The following is an 18889-nucleotide window of genomic DNA, read 5'->3' on the forward strand; positions in this document are numbered from 1 at the left end:
GCTATAGTCAGTACTTCATGACATCTACCCCCGAAGCATAGACAGAATGTGTTATACCATAAAGTAAATATAAATGTGTTTTTAAAGTACCATATTGTAAAACCGGACAGTGTTTTATTCATTAAATCGTTCAGACTGCTGCTGTATCCCCCCCTCCCGCGAGTGGTAGGTTCCGCGGGGTGGCGGAAGTCTCGCTCTGCCATGTTGAGCGCTTTGTTTCTGTGAGTGAGACGCGATGATGGAGCAGAGCTGGAGCTCTTTCTTGTTCCAGGTGAGAAACTCTTTCTCTTGAACACACACACGCACATTCACACCCACACGCCGCCCGCTCGCCGCTCACTCGTGCTACCGGCCTGTCTGCTTCAGTCTGCTTTATCACCAGAGATATTTGAAAAGGCGCAGTTGGAGCAAAACAATAGTAGAGGAGTCCCAGGCGCCCAGCTGCGCTCCCTCTCTAACGTTAGATGTAGTAACACTCAATCTCTGTGTTTACTCCTCTATCTCTGTAGATCTAACCATATATCCCTCTTATCTGACTCTATAGATGCAGCCCTGTGTACATCAGTTTGTTACTCTATCTGCAGATCTTTCCTTCTGTTTACTCCTCTGTCTGTGCTCCATCTATCCCGCTTTATTTCTTTGTTATCCTGTCACTATCTCCATCTCTCTTCCATCTATCTTTCCCTCTGTAGATCTTTTCCTCTGCCTCTATCTGTTCATTCATCTCCCTATTCACTCCTTTATAGATATTTCACTCTGTCAGTCTCTCTGTTTGTTCCTCTGTTTCTAATCTCCATCTATCTGTCCATTTTCTTTCCCTCTCTAGATTAGTCCATCATCAATTCCTCAATCTCTTTATGTTTTTCCACCTCTCCCTCCATCTCTACCTGTGTCTAATGTTCACGTAGTCATGAAAAATCTGGGGGGAAAATAGCTTTTTTTGTGTGTTATTTCAGGTGTGGAAAAGTTACAGAAAACAATGAATGAAAAAGTTATGGAAATTTCTGTAGTTTTTGTATTTAATTAAAAAAAATTAAGTAATAAAAATATTTCCATTTTCAATTTGGTGGAAATATTTTTTTTGAGTGACTGTGTATAAAAAATTTAAAATTATAAGAACTTATTACAGCAAAAGTCTTAGATAGTCATTAGTCAGTCTATATATCTATCTAGTTATGTATCTGTCTATCTGTTTTAGGACACAAAGAATCAGACACAGCGTAATAAGCTGCTGTAGTGACTCAGACCCTGAGAACTTGTTCACATGTAAACTCACTTTACGAGGTGTTCAGTTAAATTGCATTTTGCTTTCTTAGTCACTTCTATCCTCCGGGCTTTAGTTTAAATTTCTGCTTTTCATTATACCTTTCATAAAATGCATTGATTCACATTGCACCTGGTTCCTCTGTGCGATTTTCTGCAGCTGGGTACAAGTATATTAATATTGTTGAAGATCATATTTATCATGCCTTGTGATCACAGATCTTTTGATGTCAGTGAGAGTTTTACAGTATGTACTGCTACTATAAATCATGCTGGGGAACATGCTTTGTTTGTAGCACATGTTGAGAACACATGGTTGAGTGTACTTAAATGTTCTTAACTTTGCATGGGTGTTTATTACTTGTGCAATAGTGTATGTAACATTGTGACCTATTCTTCACTATATGACTCTTCTGAAAGGAAACATGTACATTGTTTTACATTATAACCTATGCTCCAATAAAGCTGATATTGATTTGCCAGATATCATATTTCCTTAAGCAATGGATGTTTGGGGTCCTGTTTTGCCCTTGAAGTGCTGCACGACTGAGTCATTCCACAGTCAGTTCTCAGGAAGTGAGATTAGACACGTTTGATCTAATTTGACACATGCCGCCACACAGTTTTGCAAAGTTTTTTTTCTGTCTCTTTTTAATTGAAAACATGTTTGGATTAGTATGAATCAGGCTGAAACCTGTGGCAAAAACAGCAGCTGTGATTTGTGTTTTTGGTAGCGCATCATAGTAAAAGTAGTGACTTTGGGCTTTAGTCATGAACTTGGTGAGACTGCAGAAGCTTTTCTGATGGTAAACCTTACTTTGAGGATGAATCACTTCAATGGGTGTTTAGCGACTGGGCATATCCTTCAAGTGTCTTGGGATGCACTTTTTAAAAGTTGACCTGGTTTAAGTTTGTCTTTATAAACTAGTTGACCTCACTAATCAGTTGTTGGACAGCTAGTAGGTCGTTGTGACCCATCATGACCTAGTGTATCCTAGAGAAAGTAGAATTCCCGTAATCCATTTATCATCAAGCTGAGGTAGGTTTGTGACTCATGAGTCACTGACTCATAAAACACCCTTTATTTGTTGATCAGACGCACAGCACAGACGAGACGTGCCTCAGACCTGCTCCATCATCTCCGGGGCCCATCTGCATCTTGCCTTTAATGCCTAACAGCTTTATTCTTTCATATTTACTTGTGCTGAAGATGAAATTTTCTGGGATCTAAGAATGTTTTTGGAGTCGGTGCCTCAGTCGACTCACCAGAATGAAAATGTTTGCTGGGACACTTTCTCAAATGTTTCATGCGGCATCACAGTTTGGGTTGGGCGGTATGATGCTATATATCAAGAAACGGTGTCAATGTGTCAACAACACACCAAACTGGTATACCATTTATACCACTATTTTTTCAAAGCTGTGGTTTTAACATCATTATCAGCTTTTTAACAGTGACTTAAAATGTTTTTTATATTTTCAATGTATTACACCCTTAATTTTAGCTGTCTTGTATCATGTGTTTTTGCACTGATGCCAAATTTGTTATTAAATTTATCTTGTGATTTGCATCCATCAAGTATAAATACCAGTATATACATGTATTTAAGTCAAGAGATAATGTTGAAAAAAAAGAAAATAAATTTTATTGAAAAACACAATTATCTAGTTCTTTATTTCTACTCAAAAATGTATGTGTGTTCAATAATATATTGAAGTAAAACACTTTACATCAATAAATTAAATCATTTACATCAATAGATTATTTTTGAAAATGATAGAAATTTAGAAAAATAATCAATTATTTTATTATACTAGCGCACACTTTGTTTTTATATCATATCATAGTTAATTCTAATTAGCATTTGTCTATTTTTGTGGATATAATAATAGATTAATAATAGACAGAATTATTATTATAGATTCATATTTTAAATAAAAAAGTTTTTTATCATGTGAAATCTCCATCTGTTATTTATTGACAAAAACAGACATATGCTATGATGATGTAATATATTCAACATTATGAGGTTGAATTTCCAGCAAAAATAATTTTAATGTATTCGGTTACCGTGATATAATATCTCATAGCATGATGTAAGGTTGTGGTCATACCGCCCACCCCAGTTCCAGTGAAACACAAGCTTCATGCGTCTGTGAAAATGTGTGAACTGCAGGGAGATTATGCATTGGGATTTGTCCTTTAGGGTCTAATAGTTGTAAACAGCTGGGTTGTGTAGTGTTATGAGCTGTTCGCCTTCCCACAAGCTCCCTGTTCCTTTTGTACTGTTTTTTTTGCCAGTTTTATCACCCTTTCTTCTTTGCTGTTTCTTTTCAAATTCAAATTTAAGAAAGCTTTACTCGAAAATGAATTACCATGTGTTTCAGCATCCAGCCTGGGCCTGTTGTAGATCTCCATTGTGCGGCCACTGGCTTTTCAAAACTCCTTATTCTCTGGCTGAACTCGTTTTCTCTGTTATTTACGTTACACTGACCTCAGATTTCAGACCCGATTTGTATCAAAATTGTCAGAGTGGCGTGAAGACGCAGCAGGGCTACAGTCATTCTGCGTCACACACTCGCAGAGTTTATACACACACACACACACACACACACACACACACATGCAGCGGCCTAGTCTAGACTTGCGTCCCCAGACGTACCCAGTAAACTGATGACTGGGATGCTATAGGAAGTGAGCGAGCAGATATGTGTGTGTGTGTGTGTGTGTGTGTGTGTGTGTGTGTGTGTGTGTGTGTGTGTGTGTGTGTGTGTGCAGTTCTCCTCACGTATAGAGGAACCAAATCAGAGAAGACTCCTGCACAAAGACCCCCTGCGGCTCCATGAGGGCATCCCCGCTCCGATTTGTGTCCATCACAATAGAGCAGATGAAATAAGGAGCAGAAAGAAGCATTCATTTTTTTTGTCTTGCGTCTGCCTGCGTCACAGTCAGCCCTGCGAGATGGATGGATGATGCTGAATGCGAGAGGTCAGGTATTTAACCCTGTCCTCTCCGTGATTGCAGAAGAGTAGGCATCTTAATTGCGGTGTCCTCTTTTTTTTTTTTTTTTTTTTTTTTCTGCATCTGCAGAGACCAACTGCATCATGCACCTGATTAAGCATGTGCAAAATTACATCTTTTTAAAATCTTCTAATGGACCCTTTTCAGAGAATTATTTCCCGTTTCCACAATTATTAACATTGTGAATATATTTTTTGTGTATTTTAATTAAAAAAATATATAACACTATACTTAGTTTTATGTTACATTGGCATTACATGTCAAAAAATAGAGTATTACGAATATGGCAGCAGAAGGAGTGATGGCAAATTTAACATCTTTCTCTCTTCTGACCAACATAATATTTCTTCATCATATGTAATGTCATATTTTTGACATAGTATTTATTTTCCTATTGGAGCAAATGGAAACAGATCCTAATAATGATCCTAATTCCTAATTATCCATAAGTTCTAGTCAGGAAGGTCCAGCAGACCCTGGCTTTTATGCAGCATGGCAATACAATTGTATTTTCATTTTTCTTAAAGCTATTTTTACTTGACAAACACCGGTCTGCATTTAAATTAATAAAAAAAAAAAACAGAAAAAGGTTGAATGCAAAAACATGCAATGCTATAAAAGATAGATATTAAACTAAATTAATCATATTTAAAAAGCTTTTAGGATCCCGTTACTACAAGAGTATAGGCAAACAAATTTTTTTCGGTATATACAGTATATATAAAATACTGTGTACATCATGAAGTGCAATGCTTTGCAAGTCAAAAATTCATCAAATAAGCATGCTAAATATCAAAGTACTTTTTTTAGTTTTTGCACAAAGCTATTATTGGTCTACTATAATGTATTTTGAAATTTGAGAGACAATTATTCACAGGTTTTAGCATCCGCAGTTATTTTGAGACTGTCAGCATGCTAAAACACTCTTTATCAAGTTGAAAAATATGAATTAGTCCACTTCACTAATCAATTAGCTTGTAGGACGACTAGTGAACCCATCTTTATGTTTCCTTTGCCTCTAATAATTGACAGGCCTTGTTTTTTAATCAAGGCAGGGGAAGCTGTTCCCTCAGGGGCCGAGCACTAATAATGCCACCTTTGACCTTTTGCTGACTTCATTCATGGTTTAAAATCTACATCTGATTTTTGCTCATTAGTATTTGGGAAGTTTTTTTTTTGTTTTTTTTTTTAAACCAAGCTGGTTTGGGGCTGTTTCTGTGGTTTGTGGGGGCTGTGCCTGTTTTAGATGCTCCATTGAACATCAATAGTGGGTGAACAGGGCGTTTGCCGCACTTTATTGGGTCTTTTAAGCGCCTCAGGCTGTGGTAGAATTGAGAAGTTGGATTCATTATGCTGAACCACTTCGTTAAGACTGTTCATAGATGCATTGAATTTAACTTTCATACATGTTCACATACTCCAAGTTTGGCAATTGATGTGTTTGTGATCATTGTATATTGTTTTCCCTCTGGTTTGTCTTGGTGTTGTGGCTCAGAGATCAGTGGCTGCCAGGGCAGGTGGCTGTGATGTAGGTTAGCAGTGAGTGTCTGTAAGCTTTTGCCCCTGGCTGTGTAAACAAATCCCTCACGCTGCTCTGTGTGTAAGGGAGAACTAAAGAAGTGCATCCAGCCTCCCAGAAGCCTCAGTAAACAAACAAACATACAAGCATCCACCTCTGTTTCCAGGCCTGCGAGGTGGGTTTCACTCTGTGTTCAAGTTGGCTGCATCCCAATTCACTTACTTCTGTGCTCTGAAAGTAAATAATTCACTCACAATGGGAAAGTGTACACTTTTAGAGTTGTAGTAGGACAGTACGTCAGTATTGTTTAACAAAACCATATCATAAAATTGCATCATGCATTTTAAAGGGGTACTCCACCCCAAAATGAAAATTTTGTCATTAATCACTAGCCACAAGGATGCGCTGTTTTCTTTAAAATCCAAGCTAAATACACGTAAACAGCGCATGCTTGTGTTAACGGTGAGAATTTGTAATCAGGCTCTCAAAATTCTATAAAAATTTGGATTTAGATTTATCGGCCAACATATCAGTTATTGGCTTTTTCGAATTATCGGTTATTGTTATCGGCCAAAATCTCCCCTAATTTAGTTTATTAAAAGTACAGTAATATTGTGAAATATTTTTACAATTTAAACAAACTGTTTTCTATTTTAATAAAATGTAGTAAAGCTGAATTTTCAGCCAACATTACTCCAGTCTTCAGTGTCGTTCATAAATCATTCTAATATGCAGATTTGGTGCCCCAGAAACGTTTCTTATAAATAAACAATATTGAAAACAGTTTTGCCGCTTATTTTTTTTTAAAACCATGATATATTTTTTAGGATTCTTTGATGAATAAAAAGTTCAAAAGAACAACATTTATTTGAAATAGAATCTTTCATAACATTATAAATGTCTTTGCTGTCACTTTATCAATTTAATGCATCCTTACTGAATGCATTTAATACAGAAGAGATCTGGACCTTCAGCTGTGCAAAATGTAGTTGGATATCTCATAAGAGCCAGTGTATTGCTTATCAAATTCAAAATATCTGTAGTGTAAATGCCACAACTCTCTTGTTTTCTCTGTAAAGTCCCTGTCATCTCGTTCACACACAGGTTTAGCTGAGTTTGTTCCTGACCCGCTGAATCATCTCACTTGCGTTACAGTTCATTTTGCAGTCACATGAAAAACCGGGAGCATCTCAGCAGATCGGTTTACGCCAGCCAGACAGATTTAGATTCCTCAGTGGCCCAGCGTTGTTTTTGAGTTCAGTTAATCAGAGCACACAGCCTCTGCCCTCTACCCAGCCTTCATGCCAGCATGTGCTCTATCACGACTCCAGCGTAATCTGTGTCATTAGTTTGGGGCCCAGATGACGCTTTTGATAACACTGTGAATCATTCTGAATCAGAATTTCTGAATCCAGTCAGCCCAGCATGTATTTCTGTGGTTGAAGGGGAAACTTGACTCATTTGATTTAATGAGAATTTTCTCAATGGAGTGCCTCTTCCTCCTGCCATTTGTGGAGTCCAGTGTGTATTTGTATGTACGTAACGTAAGCATGTGTGTTCATTCCTGAACTTCTGCTGATCGTTAGTCATCCCGCAGGCTGCCAGAAGTGCTGATGGGAACACAGAACACACACACACACAACAAATCTATGCAAGATGGACTTTGTTAGCTATATCAGTGGGATCAGAGTTTTTCATCTCTGTTCAAGTGTACTGGATCCCCACTACTGTACTGGAGTTAAAACGCAAATTTTTTTTTACCTGAGGAAAAGTAAAATAAAAGTAAAATCCAGTATATCTGTGCAAAAGTAAATATGTGCTTATGTGTGCATATATGTTCTATTATTTAATTCTATTCTATTATATGTGACCCTAGGCCACCAAACCAGTCACAAGTCGCACAGGTCTATTTGCAGCAATAGCCAACAATACACTGAATGGATCAAAATTATAGATTTTTCTTTTATGACAAAAATCATTAGGATATTATGTAAAGATAATGTTCCATGAAGATATTTTGTAAATGTCTTACCGTAAATATATTCAAACATAATTCTTGATTAGTAATATGTGTTGCTAAGGACTTTATTTGGACAACTTTAAAGGGCTATTTTATCAGTTTTTTTTTTTTTTTTTTTTTTTGCACCCTCAGATTCCAGATATTCAAATAGTTGTATCTCGGCCAAATAGTGTAATATCCTAACAAACCATTATTATTTCTAATTTAAACTTATGCCCGGTTACATAAGTATTAAAGTTATCCATCTTTTGTACTGTAAGATACAGTGTTTTGATGTCTGATTTCACATAAAGCATGTTAAAATTTTATATATATATATATATATATATATATATATATATATATATATATATATATATATATATATATATATCATAAGGTATATCATAAATACTTAAACCTGTGGTAAACAAATAAAACTGTTTTGGATTTATAATATTTCTCTGAACTTATTTTTGGGGGTGTTGCCATACATGACTCTACTGTGTGTGTGTGTTTTTTAAAGTTTAAACAGATAACAGTTTTAAAATGATTTATTTATGGGAATTAATTTATTTATTTATTATCTCATTATTCTATTTCTATAATTTAGTATTCCATTTTTATTATTTTCATTTTATTTAGGTCATTATTTTTATGATTATTAGTTTATTTTATTTTATTATTCTGTCTCATTATTTATTATTTTATTCTATTATTTATTATTTGTTATTATTAAGTGCAGAATTTCTCTCTCTAGGACAATTTTAGCAGCCATAAATTTGGTCAATATTATTATTATTATTTTTTTTTTGTCAGCACATCACCGTTTTTAACCCTCCTGTCTGGTTCTGTCTTCTCCTTCCAGCAGGCTAATGAAGCCCTTCACCACCAGCACCAGGTGGCCCCAAACAGCCTGCTGCCACTGCTGAACTCTGAGCCGCAGGACCAGAAGCCTGTGATGCCCATTCCTCTGGACCACAAACCCCCCGTCAGCGCCGCCGAGCTCCTCAAGGACAACGTAGCCAGCGGGACGGGGGGAGGAGGGGGTGGCAATGCCGGAGGAGGTGGTCAAATGCCCGTTGTCAAGAAAGAGCACAAGAGCAAGACACCATTCATCTGTGGCTACTGCAACAAGGCCTTCCGCGACAGCTACCACCTCCGCCGGCACGAGTCCTGCCACACCGGCATCAAAATGGTGTCCAGACCCAAAAAGATGGCACAAGCGGCACCCACCATGGTCCCGCTCATCTCCACCATGCCCCGTGAGACCACGGGCAACCCTGCCTACATCTCAACCGTCGCTGGCATCTTTTCCACAGCGACCACTTCTACGTCCTCCGCCTCTACTATCATGTCCCCGACGTCCATGTCCAACGTGACCCAACACAGTGCTCCCAAAAAGCCACCCAAGCCCGTAAAGAAGAACCACGGCTGTGAAATGTGCGGGAAAGCCTTCCGGGATGTTTACCATCTGAACCGGCACAAGCTGTCCCACTCGGATGAAAAACCATTTGAGTGTCCTATATGCCAACAGCGCTTTAAGAGGAAGGATCGCATGACGTACCACGTGCGCTCACACGACGGAGGCGTCCACAAACCCTATGTCTGTTCTGTCTGTGGAAAGGGATTCTCGAGGTATGTGGAGCTTTTTCACTTGCTTAAATTTAATCAGTGTGTTTGGTTTCGAAGTTATGAATTATAAGGAATTTAATGATTCTGGTTCAGATTCTAGTGAACAATTCTGGTTCTATAATGATTCCTAAAGTATTTTTGAGGAACCTCTTCCCTTTTTTGACAAAATACACTATGTTTTGGATCAGTGAGTTTTTTTATTAACTAAATTAATACTTTTATTCAGCAAGGATTCATTAAATTGATCAAAAGTAAAGTAAATTTATAATTTAAAAAAATATATATTTATTTAAATATTTGCTGTTCTTTTGAACTTTCTAGTCATCCAAGAATCTTTCAAAATAATAAGTTTCCAAAAAATATTACGCAACATAGCTGTTTTCAACATTGATAGTATTAAGAAATGTTTCAGTAAATTTGCATATTAGAATGATTTCTGAAGGATCATGTGACACTGAAGACTGTAATTGCTGCTGAAAATTCAGGTTTGCCATCACAGAAATAAATTACATGTTGAATTGTAATCATTTTTCACAACATTACATTTATTACTGTTTTTGATAATAAATAGAGCCACAATAATCATAAGAGGTTTCTTTCAAGAACATAAAAATCTCTTACTGACCACATACATTTGCCCAGTAGTGTATTTAGTTTTTATTATTTATGTTATTAATTGTCATTTATTACAACATTTATAAAGTTGTTAAAAAAAAAAAGAAATTAGTAGGTTTTTAAAACAGTAAACTGAATTAATAATTAACTGAACTATTACACGTTTTGAGTACAGTAACGGTTCATTTCAAGTTGGAAATAAAAAAAAAAACAGATTTTTCTCTCAGCTCAAAATGATTCAAACTATAAACCTCTTTGGTTAGAGACTGATATCGGAGTCTTTTTACTGATTAGTTTAAAAGAACTGGTTCATTAAAGTAATTTGTTTGCATATTGGGCTGCAATGGTCACATTGTAACTATCCAATAAAAATGTTTTATGTTTCTGATAATTAGCCTACAAACTCAGATCTAAAAGGCATAATTTTGCACTTTAGATTTGGTAGGTTGGTATATTTGTTAATTGATTGATTTAATGTTGCTTAATCATTTAAAAATGATTTAATGTTAAAAATTAATAACCGATAACTATATATCTTCGCTGTAAACAATATTAGAACGTATATGTTAATGGAGAATGTGAGTCATTTCCATCCTCCATTAAACAAAGTTGTTTGTGGATTCTGATGATGTCAGTGCGTTTAATAATGTCTGTTGAAATATGTGTTCAAAGCTGGAGCTGAATCCACCATCTGCTGTTCTGATGATGTTAATGTCGTCTCGCTCCTATTGGCTGCTGCTGGCTGATTTATAGTTGTTGTGAATGGATCTGACTGGCTGCCTTTGTAGGGCCCAGCATGCCGAGGGTCTGCGTGAACAGAAGGAGGAGGGGGTGCTCTTTTTCCTCTGTTATTCCCTCCTGTTTGTTCTGTCTTAGAGGATCAGCACTGGGGTTTCCTTTGAGTCACTCAGGGGCCGCAGACATACGGCTGCTTTAGGAGTCTCATCTATAGCTCGTCTATAATGTCCCTGAATATCCGGGAAAGCATCTGAGAGGCCTCGCTATCCCTGAAATTAATCCTGGGATTATTAATCACGCACGGAGACAAATCAAAGCGCAGAGATAAAAAGGGCTGTTTTTAGAGCTCTGACTGTTTCTGAGAACACCACCTGAAAACAAAATGTCCCAGTCTCCTCCGGCTGGTCGTGTCACGTTCATATTTAGTGCAGTTTTCAAACCTGAATGAAATGATTTTCCTTCAAATGCCCCAATTCATTTGCATTCACTGATATTTTGTTCCAGATTGTAGTAAGATTGCAAAATACTTTGGCTATGAATATGAAAGGAAGTTGTGAGGTAGCAACAGTTTAAATCCGATAGTTAGAATGTTATTTTGGTGTCTTCGAGCTACTAAAAGAGATAGAACTTAAAAAATTATTATTATTATTTGATTGATAGATACTGCTTGACTAAGATAGTTATTATTAATTTGAATTAGCTTTTATTTGTATATTTTAATTTTTTACTTTTTTTAATGTCTAAATTATTAGTGTTTATTTCAGTATTAGTTATTTTAGTACATCAAGTCAAACTAAATTAAAATAATGAATCTGAAATATTAGTCAAGTTAATTTCATTTCATTTTTTTTACTTTTTTATTATATCAAAAATTCAGTGAAAGTGTAGTATTCTGAAATATTAGTTTAAAATAGCCATTTTTTATATATATATTTAAATGTAATTTATTCCTGTATAAAGTATATAGTGCATAGTAAAGCTGAATTTTTTGCATCATTTAGGGACATATGATTTCCTCGATGCGGAAAACGCGGGCGGAATCGCAGAATCCAGTTATAAAAAAACGGAATTTACAGTTTAAAATGGAATGTCACGGAATTTGTCAAATTTTGAATTAATTAATCAAAAGTAGGTCATTACATTTAAATCAAATCACAATATGGACTAATATCTGTAAATATTAAGCTGGAAAAGTCAATTTAAATATGAATCCTGCATGTTCTGCGTGTCTCTGTTAATGAATGGCGCAGAAGCACGGTTTCGTTTATTACACACATATGGAAGCACGCGTGACGTTCACAGTGATTTCGGCATCTGTCATCTCACTAAATGAGGACATGGACACATGAACAACATATCCAGAACTGCTCTGAGAGTGAATTCATGAGGATTTGACTGTTTGATTCGGGTAAAACTAGCGTCATATCACATACACAGAACTGTAAAGGTATTCACGGCAACCCGTCAAAATAAAAGTCCGGTTTAATTTAAAGACAAGTATTTGCCAGAAATGTATTTTAATTGTTCAGCAGAATGTATGTATAGCCTACTACTAAAAAGAAACAAACATTATTTTTTAAGGAATAATCACACAACATTTCTTTCATGTTTTAATTTTAATAGTAAATCTCCTTTGTTTACCAAAAAATAAAGTTTGTTTAATTTTTAATAATTAAAAGATAAATTAAATTAATGTTTTATGCCTTCATTTGATAACCAGAAAAATGTGAATACACAACAGAATTTCTGAGGGGGAAAAAAACATTTCATAAGGCTATTTTAAGAAAAAAAAAGAATAAAGTTGTTTTTATACATTTAAATAATTAGACATGCTAAAACACAATAAAACATATGGTGAAGAAAAAATAAAACATTTCATAGGGCCCTAAACATGTAATTTTTGTTAAACTTTTAATAAATTGATTTTTGTTAAACTTTTAATAAATTGATGGGAAAATTTATCTTTTTGATTAATACAATTTAATTTAATCATTAAAAAGGAGAAAAAACGGAATCCAGAAAAATTAAAACAGAAAAAACAGATTTTGGGGAAAAATAAAACACATTTCATAGGGCCCTAATCATTACACCAGCTTTACCTCAAGATTTCCTATTAAACATTAAAACCCAAAAATATAGGCAAGTAAACTTAAGGTCATTGCATACTGAGTCCGAAATTTTCTTATGCGTTTTTTCGTATTCATCATCCTTTCCTATCAAAATGCTTTCTACGGATGCGAAAATGCAGAAAATCGAACCTGATCCGAATTTTTTTTTTATGACTGACAAACGTTTCGGAGGCAGTGTGTAAACGTGACTGACAAAACGTGAGGTCATATTTATTTTTTAACCTGCAAAAATTTCTGACTCAGTGTGCAAAGACCTTCATGTTCACATCAAAACCTCCAGTGTAAGAGCAGCATCAGTTTGTTCTGTTAGCGGCTGTGAACAGTGAATTGTTGCTGGTATAGGCCAGTATTTACTGTATGCCACATCTGCTAGCATGCTTTCTAGCTCACGGCAGCTGATGAATCTGCAGCTCAGAGGCGGACTCGCAAAGAACAGCACCTGAGCCTTCTGGTTTTGTTTTTGTGAAGTGTACATAGATGCAGCTGGTGCCAAAATCCAGTGGCTTTGTTACAGAGACTTGATGCTGTTTTCCATTTTTCCCTCTCTTTTCAGGCCTGATCATCTCAGCTGCCATGTGAAGCATGTTCATTCCTCGGAGAGACCTTTCAAATGCCAGGTTACGGTAAGAACAGGAACCCATTTACCCTATTTATTCAGTTGAGCCTCACAACTTTTTGCATGTTTAGCTGCTGGCAACTAAAGGTTCGAACCCCATAAAGGGTTAATATCGAAGACTTAACGTAGCTTACATCAATTTGGATAATTAAAAGAAAACTGATTGAATTTGTGCTGTAAATGATGTAATCCTGCATGTCCATTATAGGCCTGTACATCAGCCTTTGCCACCAAAGACAGACTTCGGTCGCATATGATTCGGCACGAAGGGAAAGTCACTTGTAATGTGTGTGGAAAGATGCTGAGCGCCGCCTACATCACCAGCCACTTAAAAACACATGGCCAGAGCAACTACAACAACGTCTGTAACAAAGGTAAGTGCAACATGATTGGCTGCCCCAGCCAATCAGCCAATCAGCCGGTAGTCTATACAATAACTGTCCCAGCGTCTCTGGGTGACTCATGTAACTCTAGCTCCAACATCTTTCTACTAACACTCTGTTCATCCTTTCCTCTGAGCTCTTTGCTGTCCCTACAGCTCCCAAAATCCTATACACTACAGTGCACTAGTTTGAGAAGTGACTTTGCAAGCACAGTTGGGAGATTTTTAACCCTTTTGTAGAACCGTCCAGAATGACAACGTAATCTTCCAACAATATATGGTACTCTGTTTTGGTCTTAATAAATCCTACAACTTTTCAGAACATATTTTAACATCTACAATAATTTAATTCAGTGTTTTCATGACATCACAAGTTATTCTGACAACTTCACTTGGTTTGGACATTATCCCGTCCCTGGCCTATGATGTTACAGGTTCTTGGTTTGACAAAAGCAGGTTTTAGGAGCCAGTGCAGAGTTGCTATTTCTTAGATGGAAAAAAATGGGTATCTAAAGAAGCACAAAGAATCTTGGGAGTGAAGTCTCTGTAAAATAGACATGAGGGCTATTTGAAGCCATTTTTGAGCATTTCTGTGCGGAATGATACTTGAACATGGCTTCCAAGATTCTTTTAAATTCAAAGTCCTGTACCATTGGCATCATTTATGTTTGGGATTGTTTCACCGTGATTCTTGAGAGTTGTTTGGTTGTGCAGTCCATCACATTTCACTGGTCATGGCATTTGAATCATTTGTTCAGATCTTAAGTTAGTCAAGCATGTCAGTGGAGAAGACCAGTGCTTTGCTTCAGGCAGAAACTGCTCTGACTGAACCGGATCCTTTCTAAGGATGTATACGACAGGGTCAGGAGTAGGTCAAGGGGCAGGTCTACTGCAAGGATTGAAAAGAGGTCAGCAGCACTCTGCATTCATTCCTTGAGGTCTCAGTTTGTCTCAGAGCTGTTGTGCTATTTAGTGATAGGTGCCATTACATTAACCCACTGATCCCCATCCCATAATCTATCTCTGTCATGTAGTTTAGTTTAGTATCACGATTAGCACATTTTTTTGTTAGAATTTGGTAGAATTGTATATTTTAATAGCTAAAATCTCTTAATTTTGTAATTTTATTATATTAAAAGTATATTAAAGTATTTTTATATAAATTGTATGTATATTAATTTATTATATTTATTTTATTTTATTTTTCTCGCCTCAGTTAAAAACCGATGTAATTGGGTGTATATTGAATTATTCTAACATTATTTGTTATATTATATTATTGTATTATTTATTATAGCACCTCAGAATTCAAAGAATTTTTAACAGTAATGCCCATATAATAGACAAAGAATTTTTGCTTGTTTTTGCAAACTGATGAATGAGATTTTTTCTGTGCTAACGTCTACATGCTGTTGATAGAGCTTAACCTGTATTGAACCTGAAACATTCACATTAAATTTAAATTTCTCAGATTTTAACACTATAGTCATGTCTGAATTCACACTGTGCATAAATGCTGCAGCCCTGCATTGCTAGAAGTCCCATAATTCATCACTGCAGGCAGCTGCCTGCCCATCATAACCCTCTGTCTGTTTCTAAATAGGAGATTGGCAGTGGAACCACTCAGGGCTCCGAAAAGGTAAAAATGAAATGGAAACAAAAAAGGTGGAAAAGCCGATGTACACACACAATTACAGTTTGCTCTCTCCTGTCTCTGCTGTTGATAACAGGAAGTTCAATCACAAATGCTCTCGTAGGTCATTTGCCACACGAGTCTAGACGCCCAGAGAGTTTGGGAACAGAATACACACAAATCCCCAACACAAGCGCTAATGCTTCTCCTGTCTCTTTCTCTGTGCTTTACAGACAACACTGAAGTCTGCAACTCTGCCTCCACTACACCGGTCTCAGCCACAGCCCCAATCACCACTGCAATGAACCGCGGCAACACCAGCAACCCCGTTACAATAGCAGCCCAGATGAACATCTCTACCAACACAGTCAACATCACATCTCCCATCAGCCTGCAGCACCCGGTTACCATCACCGGCCCTGTGAACATCGCATCCGTCAACATCCAAGCCACAGCGCCCATGAATATCGCCCATCCGGTGGCCATCACCACGCCCATGGCCATGCCCATGAACATCGGCGCCCCGCTCAACATTGCCATGAGACCTATGGACACTATGCCCTTCCTGTCCCAAGTCTTGCCATCTTCTCACTGGTAGAACCGGTGGCGCTGACCAGCATTTGTTCTTCTGACATCTGAGTGGCATGAACAAACCCATTGCGTGGCTACATTGCAACACTAGCAGAAGATTTGCACGGATTTCCAACTCTCTCTGGCCTTCAAGTATGTTTGCGTTTTGCGCACCTGGTGAGCAGCTCTGTAGCGGGGCATTTCGCAAGCTCCTCTGAGCACTTCAAACCCCGACGACGGACGTTTTTAAGGACAAATGCAATAATTGATGTGCATTTCGAACACTTTTTTTTAATAAGCAGAGTGCCAGTGGGTTCTTCAATGTTGTTGAAGTGTAACCTGCTAATCAGTATTTAAGGAAATTCGTTTGAAATGGACTGTTGCTTCCATTGGGAGGGAGGATTTTTTAAATATCTTTTGCATTATTTCGATTTTGCGCAGGGGTGTGAGTGTGTGCGTTATTTTTTTTTTTGTGTATGGAGGTGCCGTAGATCACTTTTTTTTTTTCTTTTTTTTTTTTCTTTTTTTTTAATGGTGTTCGTCATGACACTGTTTACTGCTATTCAGTTTTTATGAGGGGAGGGCAGCTTCGTTCTCTTATTGTTTGTGAACATTGTTAGCTGTCGCGTGTTTTTTTTTTGCATACAGAAGAAAGCTTTGGAGGAAGTTAAGAGTCTTGCACTGAAAGCATATCCCTAGTTTAAAGAGGCAGTATTATCTAAATATGAATATCAAGATGTGTCCCAAATGGTACACTTGATGTGGTCATTACTATCCCATGGCCTTAGTTTGTGTATGGATCTACAAAGTCCATGAAGACATAGAGTATCCTATTTGTCATTTAACGATTGAGAAAGGTGCTCAAGAGTGCCCCCTTTGCACAATGGTGCGGACTTCACAGCAGACTACTACTCTACTCTACAGTCTGTGCAGCATTTCTTCACCAAAGTCTGAACTCAGAGGAGGACCATGAGGGCCAAGTGTCTGATTTGGGATGGGGTTTATGAGCTGTAGGTAACCAGCTCATTTATAACAGCGCCATCTATTGGTTGGAGTACTGCGCTGATGCCCTTTAAAGTTTTAATTTGGACTTTTGCCTGTTAGAAGTATTTTATAACCTTGTTTTTTTTTTGTATTTTTTATATGATGTTTGCAAGATCCCTGTTCTAAAAACATGTTCTACAAAGGAAATGGGCTGAGAATAGGAAATGAACATGAATAATTCCAGGAAAATGCCTTGGAATTATTCATGTTTGTTTGTAAATATATTCCACTTTGATTTTTTTTCTTTCTATTTTTTTTTTTTTTTTTTTTGCATGTTTGTTTTTGTAAGTTTTCTGGGGGTTTTTTATGTTTGTTTTGTTTTATGTAGTTTAAACTCTGTAGATGATAGTATTTTCCTGTAGTTAAAGCCCAGAAGCAACATAAATTTAACATAAAAGCACCTCTTCAGTCTGAAATAATGGAGAATGTTTACAGACTGGCTCTGGAAATTTCAACACTGTGCTTGTCTATTTGGACTAAAGAGTTTAATAATTTTGTGTTAATAAAACACAACAGTATAAGTAGTAAGAGTGAGCTGTCACTCACTACACAGTACTGCCACCAATGTGAGAGAATTTAGGAACATTATGTCGGCCACTTCCTCTACATGCTTCCTGTGCATGGAGCAGATGCAAGAGAGAAGAGACTGCTGTAGTGAAAACACTAATTATTTAACTTGTATGCAATTTTTTGTGGGTAGTTTTCCCCCACAGCCTGTGATGTGACGATCTGGAGTGTCTGAATGGATGCCGTCCACCCCAGCACTGAGTCTCAGGAAGGGGATGCTTTTTCCTGATCAGACACAATGAATCCCTGATCCGTGTGTGTGTGTTTGTGTGCGTGTCTCATGAGGCATTTGATTCTCCCGTCACACTAGAACAAACAAAAGCATGTTTCCATAGTTTAGTTTGTGGGAGAGTGAGAATGCACGTTTATGCATTTCATGGTGGATGCATTACAATTGCCTCTTTTATTTGCCAAATTGAAACCAATTATGAAATCCAATGAAGTGAACATTTTTGAATTGAGTCTAATGTTGTTGTTTTGATTCAGTTGATGAACTGGATGATTTTGGAGCCCCTGTGAAAGCAGTTGAATGTATATGTTTGTACAGAAGTGTTTAGCTCAGAAGATCTTAGAGTACAGATAGACAATGTGAGCAAAGAAAAGCAAAATAACCTTTTATAAAACTTTTGTATTAGTACATTAACAATGGTAATTTTGTATATATGAAGACTAGGCTTTCTGAGTAGCGGAAAGAAAAACATTCCTACATTTTTTTTTAAATGTAAGTTTGTCAGAAATAATTATGTAAACATGCGCAATGTTTATGTGCCTTTTATTTGGGTTGTCTAAATAAAAAAAAAACTGTAAAACAAGTGTTTGAGAGAGATCTACCAGCATTTATTTTGAACAGTGCCAAAATGTATTGCATAAATTTGGAAAAGCTCCATCTAGACGTTTGTCTGCAAGGCAAAACTGATGCCTCATGTTAACATTAATCTTTTATAACTTTCTTGCTCTCTTCACACAGATGTACCTTTGTTTGAAAGGTTCTCGGCAATCATGGAAAATCAAGAAGTAACAGTATTGAAATGATTTCTAGGCACTGAAATTTCTATTGTATTTCAATTTCTAATTAAGCTCAGTTTTTTTCATTGGCCTCTTTATCAATGCAATCTCAATGCAAATTATTTTTGTCCAAAAAATTATTTTGCTGCTCA

The 18889-nt window shown here is 36.7% G+C and overlaps 1 protein-coding gene across 2 annotated transcripts; it reads left to right on the forward strand.

Moving 5' to 3' along the window:
- The first annotated feature begins 182 nt into the window (after positions 1-182).
- Positions 183-18544, forward strand: vezf1a (vascular endothelial zinc finger 1a). 2 transcript variants are annotated; one of them, XM_042732987.1, is made up of 6 exons: positions 183-271; positions 8672-9441; positions 13474-13543; positions 13745-13910; positions 15522-15557; positions 15785-18544. In XM_042732987.1, the coding sequence occupies exons 1-6, from the start codon at positions 236-238 to the stop codon at positions 16147-16149; spliced, it is 1443 nt and encodes a 480-aa protein (XP_042588921.1). In that variant the 5' UTR covers positions 183-235; the 3' UTR covers positions 16150-18544. The 2 variants fall into 2 exon arrangements, with proteins under 2 accessions (XP_042588921.1, XP_042588922.1); XM_042732988.1 differs by lacking the exon at positions 15522-15557.
- Positions 18545-18889: the final 345 nt, after the last annotated feature.

Source organism: Cyprinus carpio, chromosome B10 (genome assembly GCF_018340385.1).
Source record: "Cyprinus carpio isolate SPL01 chromosome B10, ASM1834038v1, whole genome shotgun sequence".
Classification (NCBI taxonomy): domain Eukaryota; kingdom Metazoa; phylum Chordata; class Actinopteri; order Cypriniformes; family Cyprinidae; genus Cyprinus; species Cyprinus carpio.

Bases quoted from the DNA above. Each gene is read 5' to 3' on its own strand.
- vezf1a (XM_042732987.1), top strand. From the start codon at position 236: ATGATGGAGCAGAGCTGGAGCTCTTTCTTGTTCCAG. The intron at 13,544-13,744 runs GTAAGAACAGGA...TGTCCATTATAG, and splicing joins CTTTCAAATGCCAGGTTACG to GCCTGTACATCAGCCTTTGC. The intron at 15,558-15,784 runs GTAAAAATGAAA...TGTGCTTTACAG, and splicing joins CCACTCAGGGCTCCGAAAAG to ACAACACTGAAGTCTGCAAC.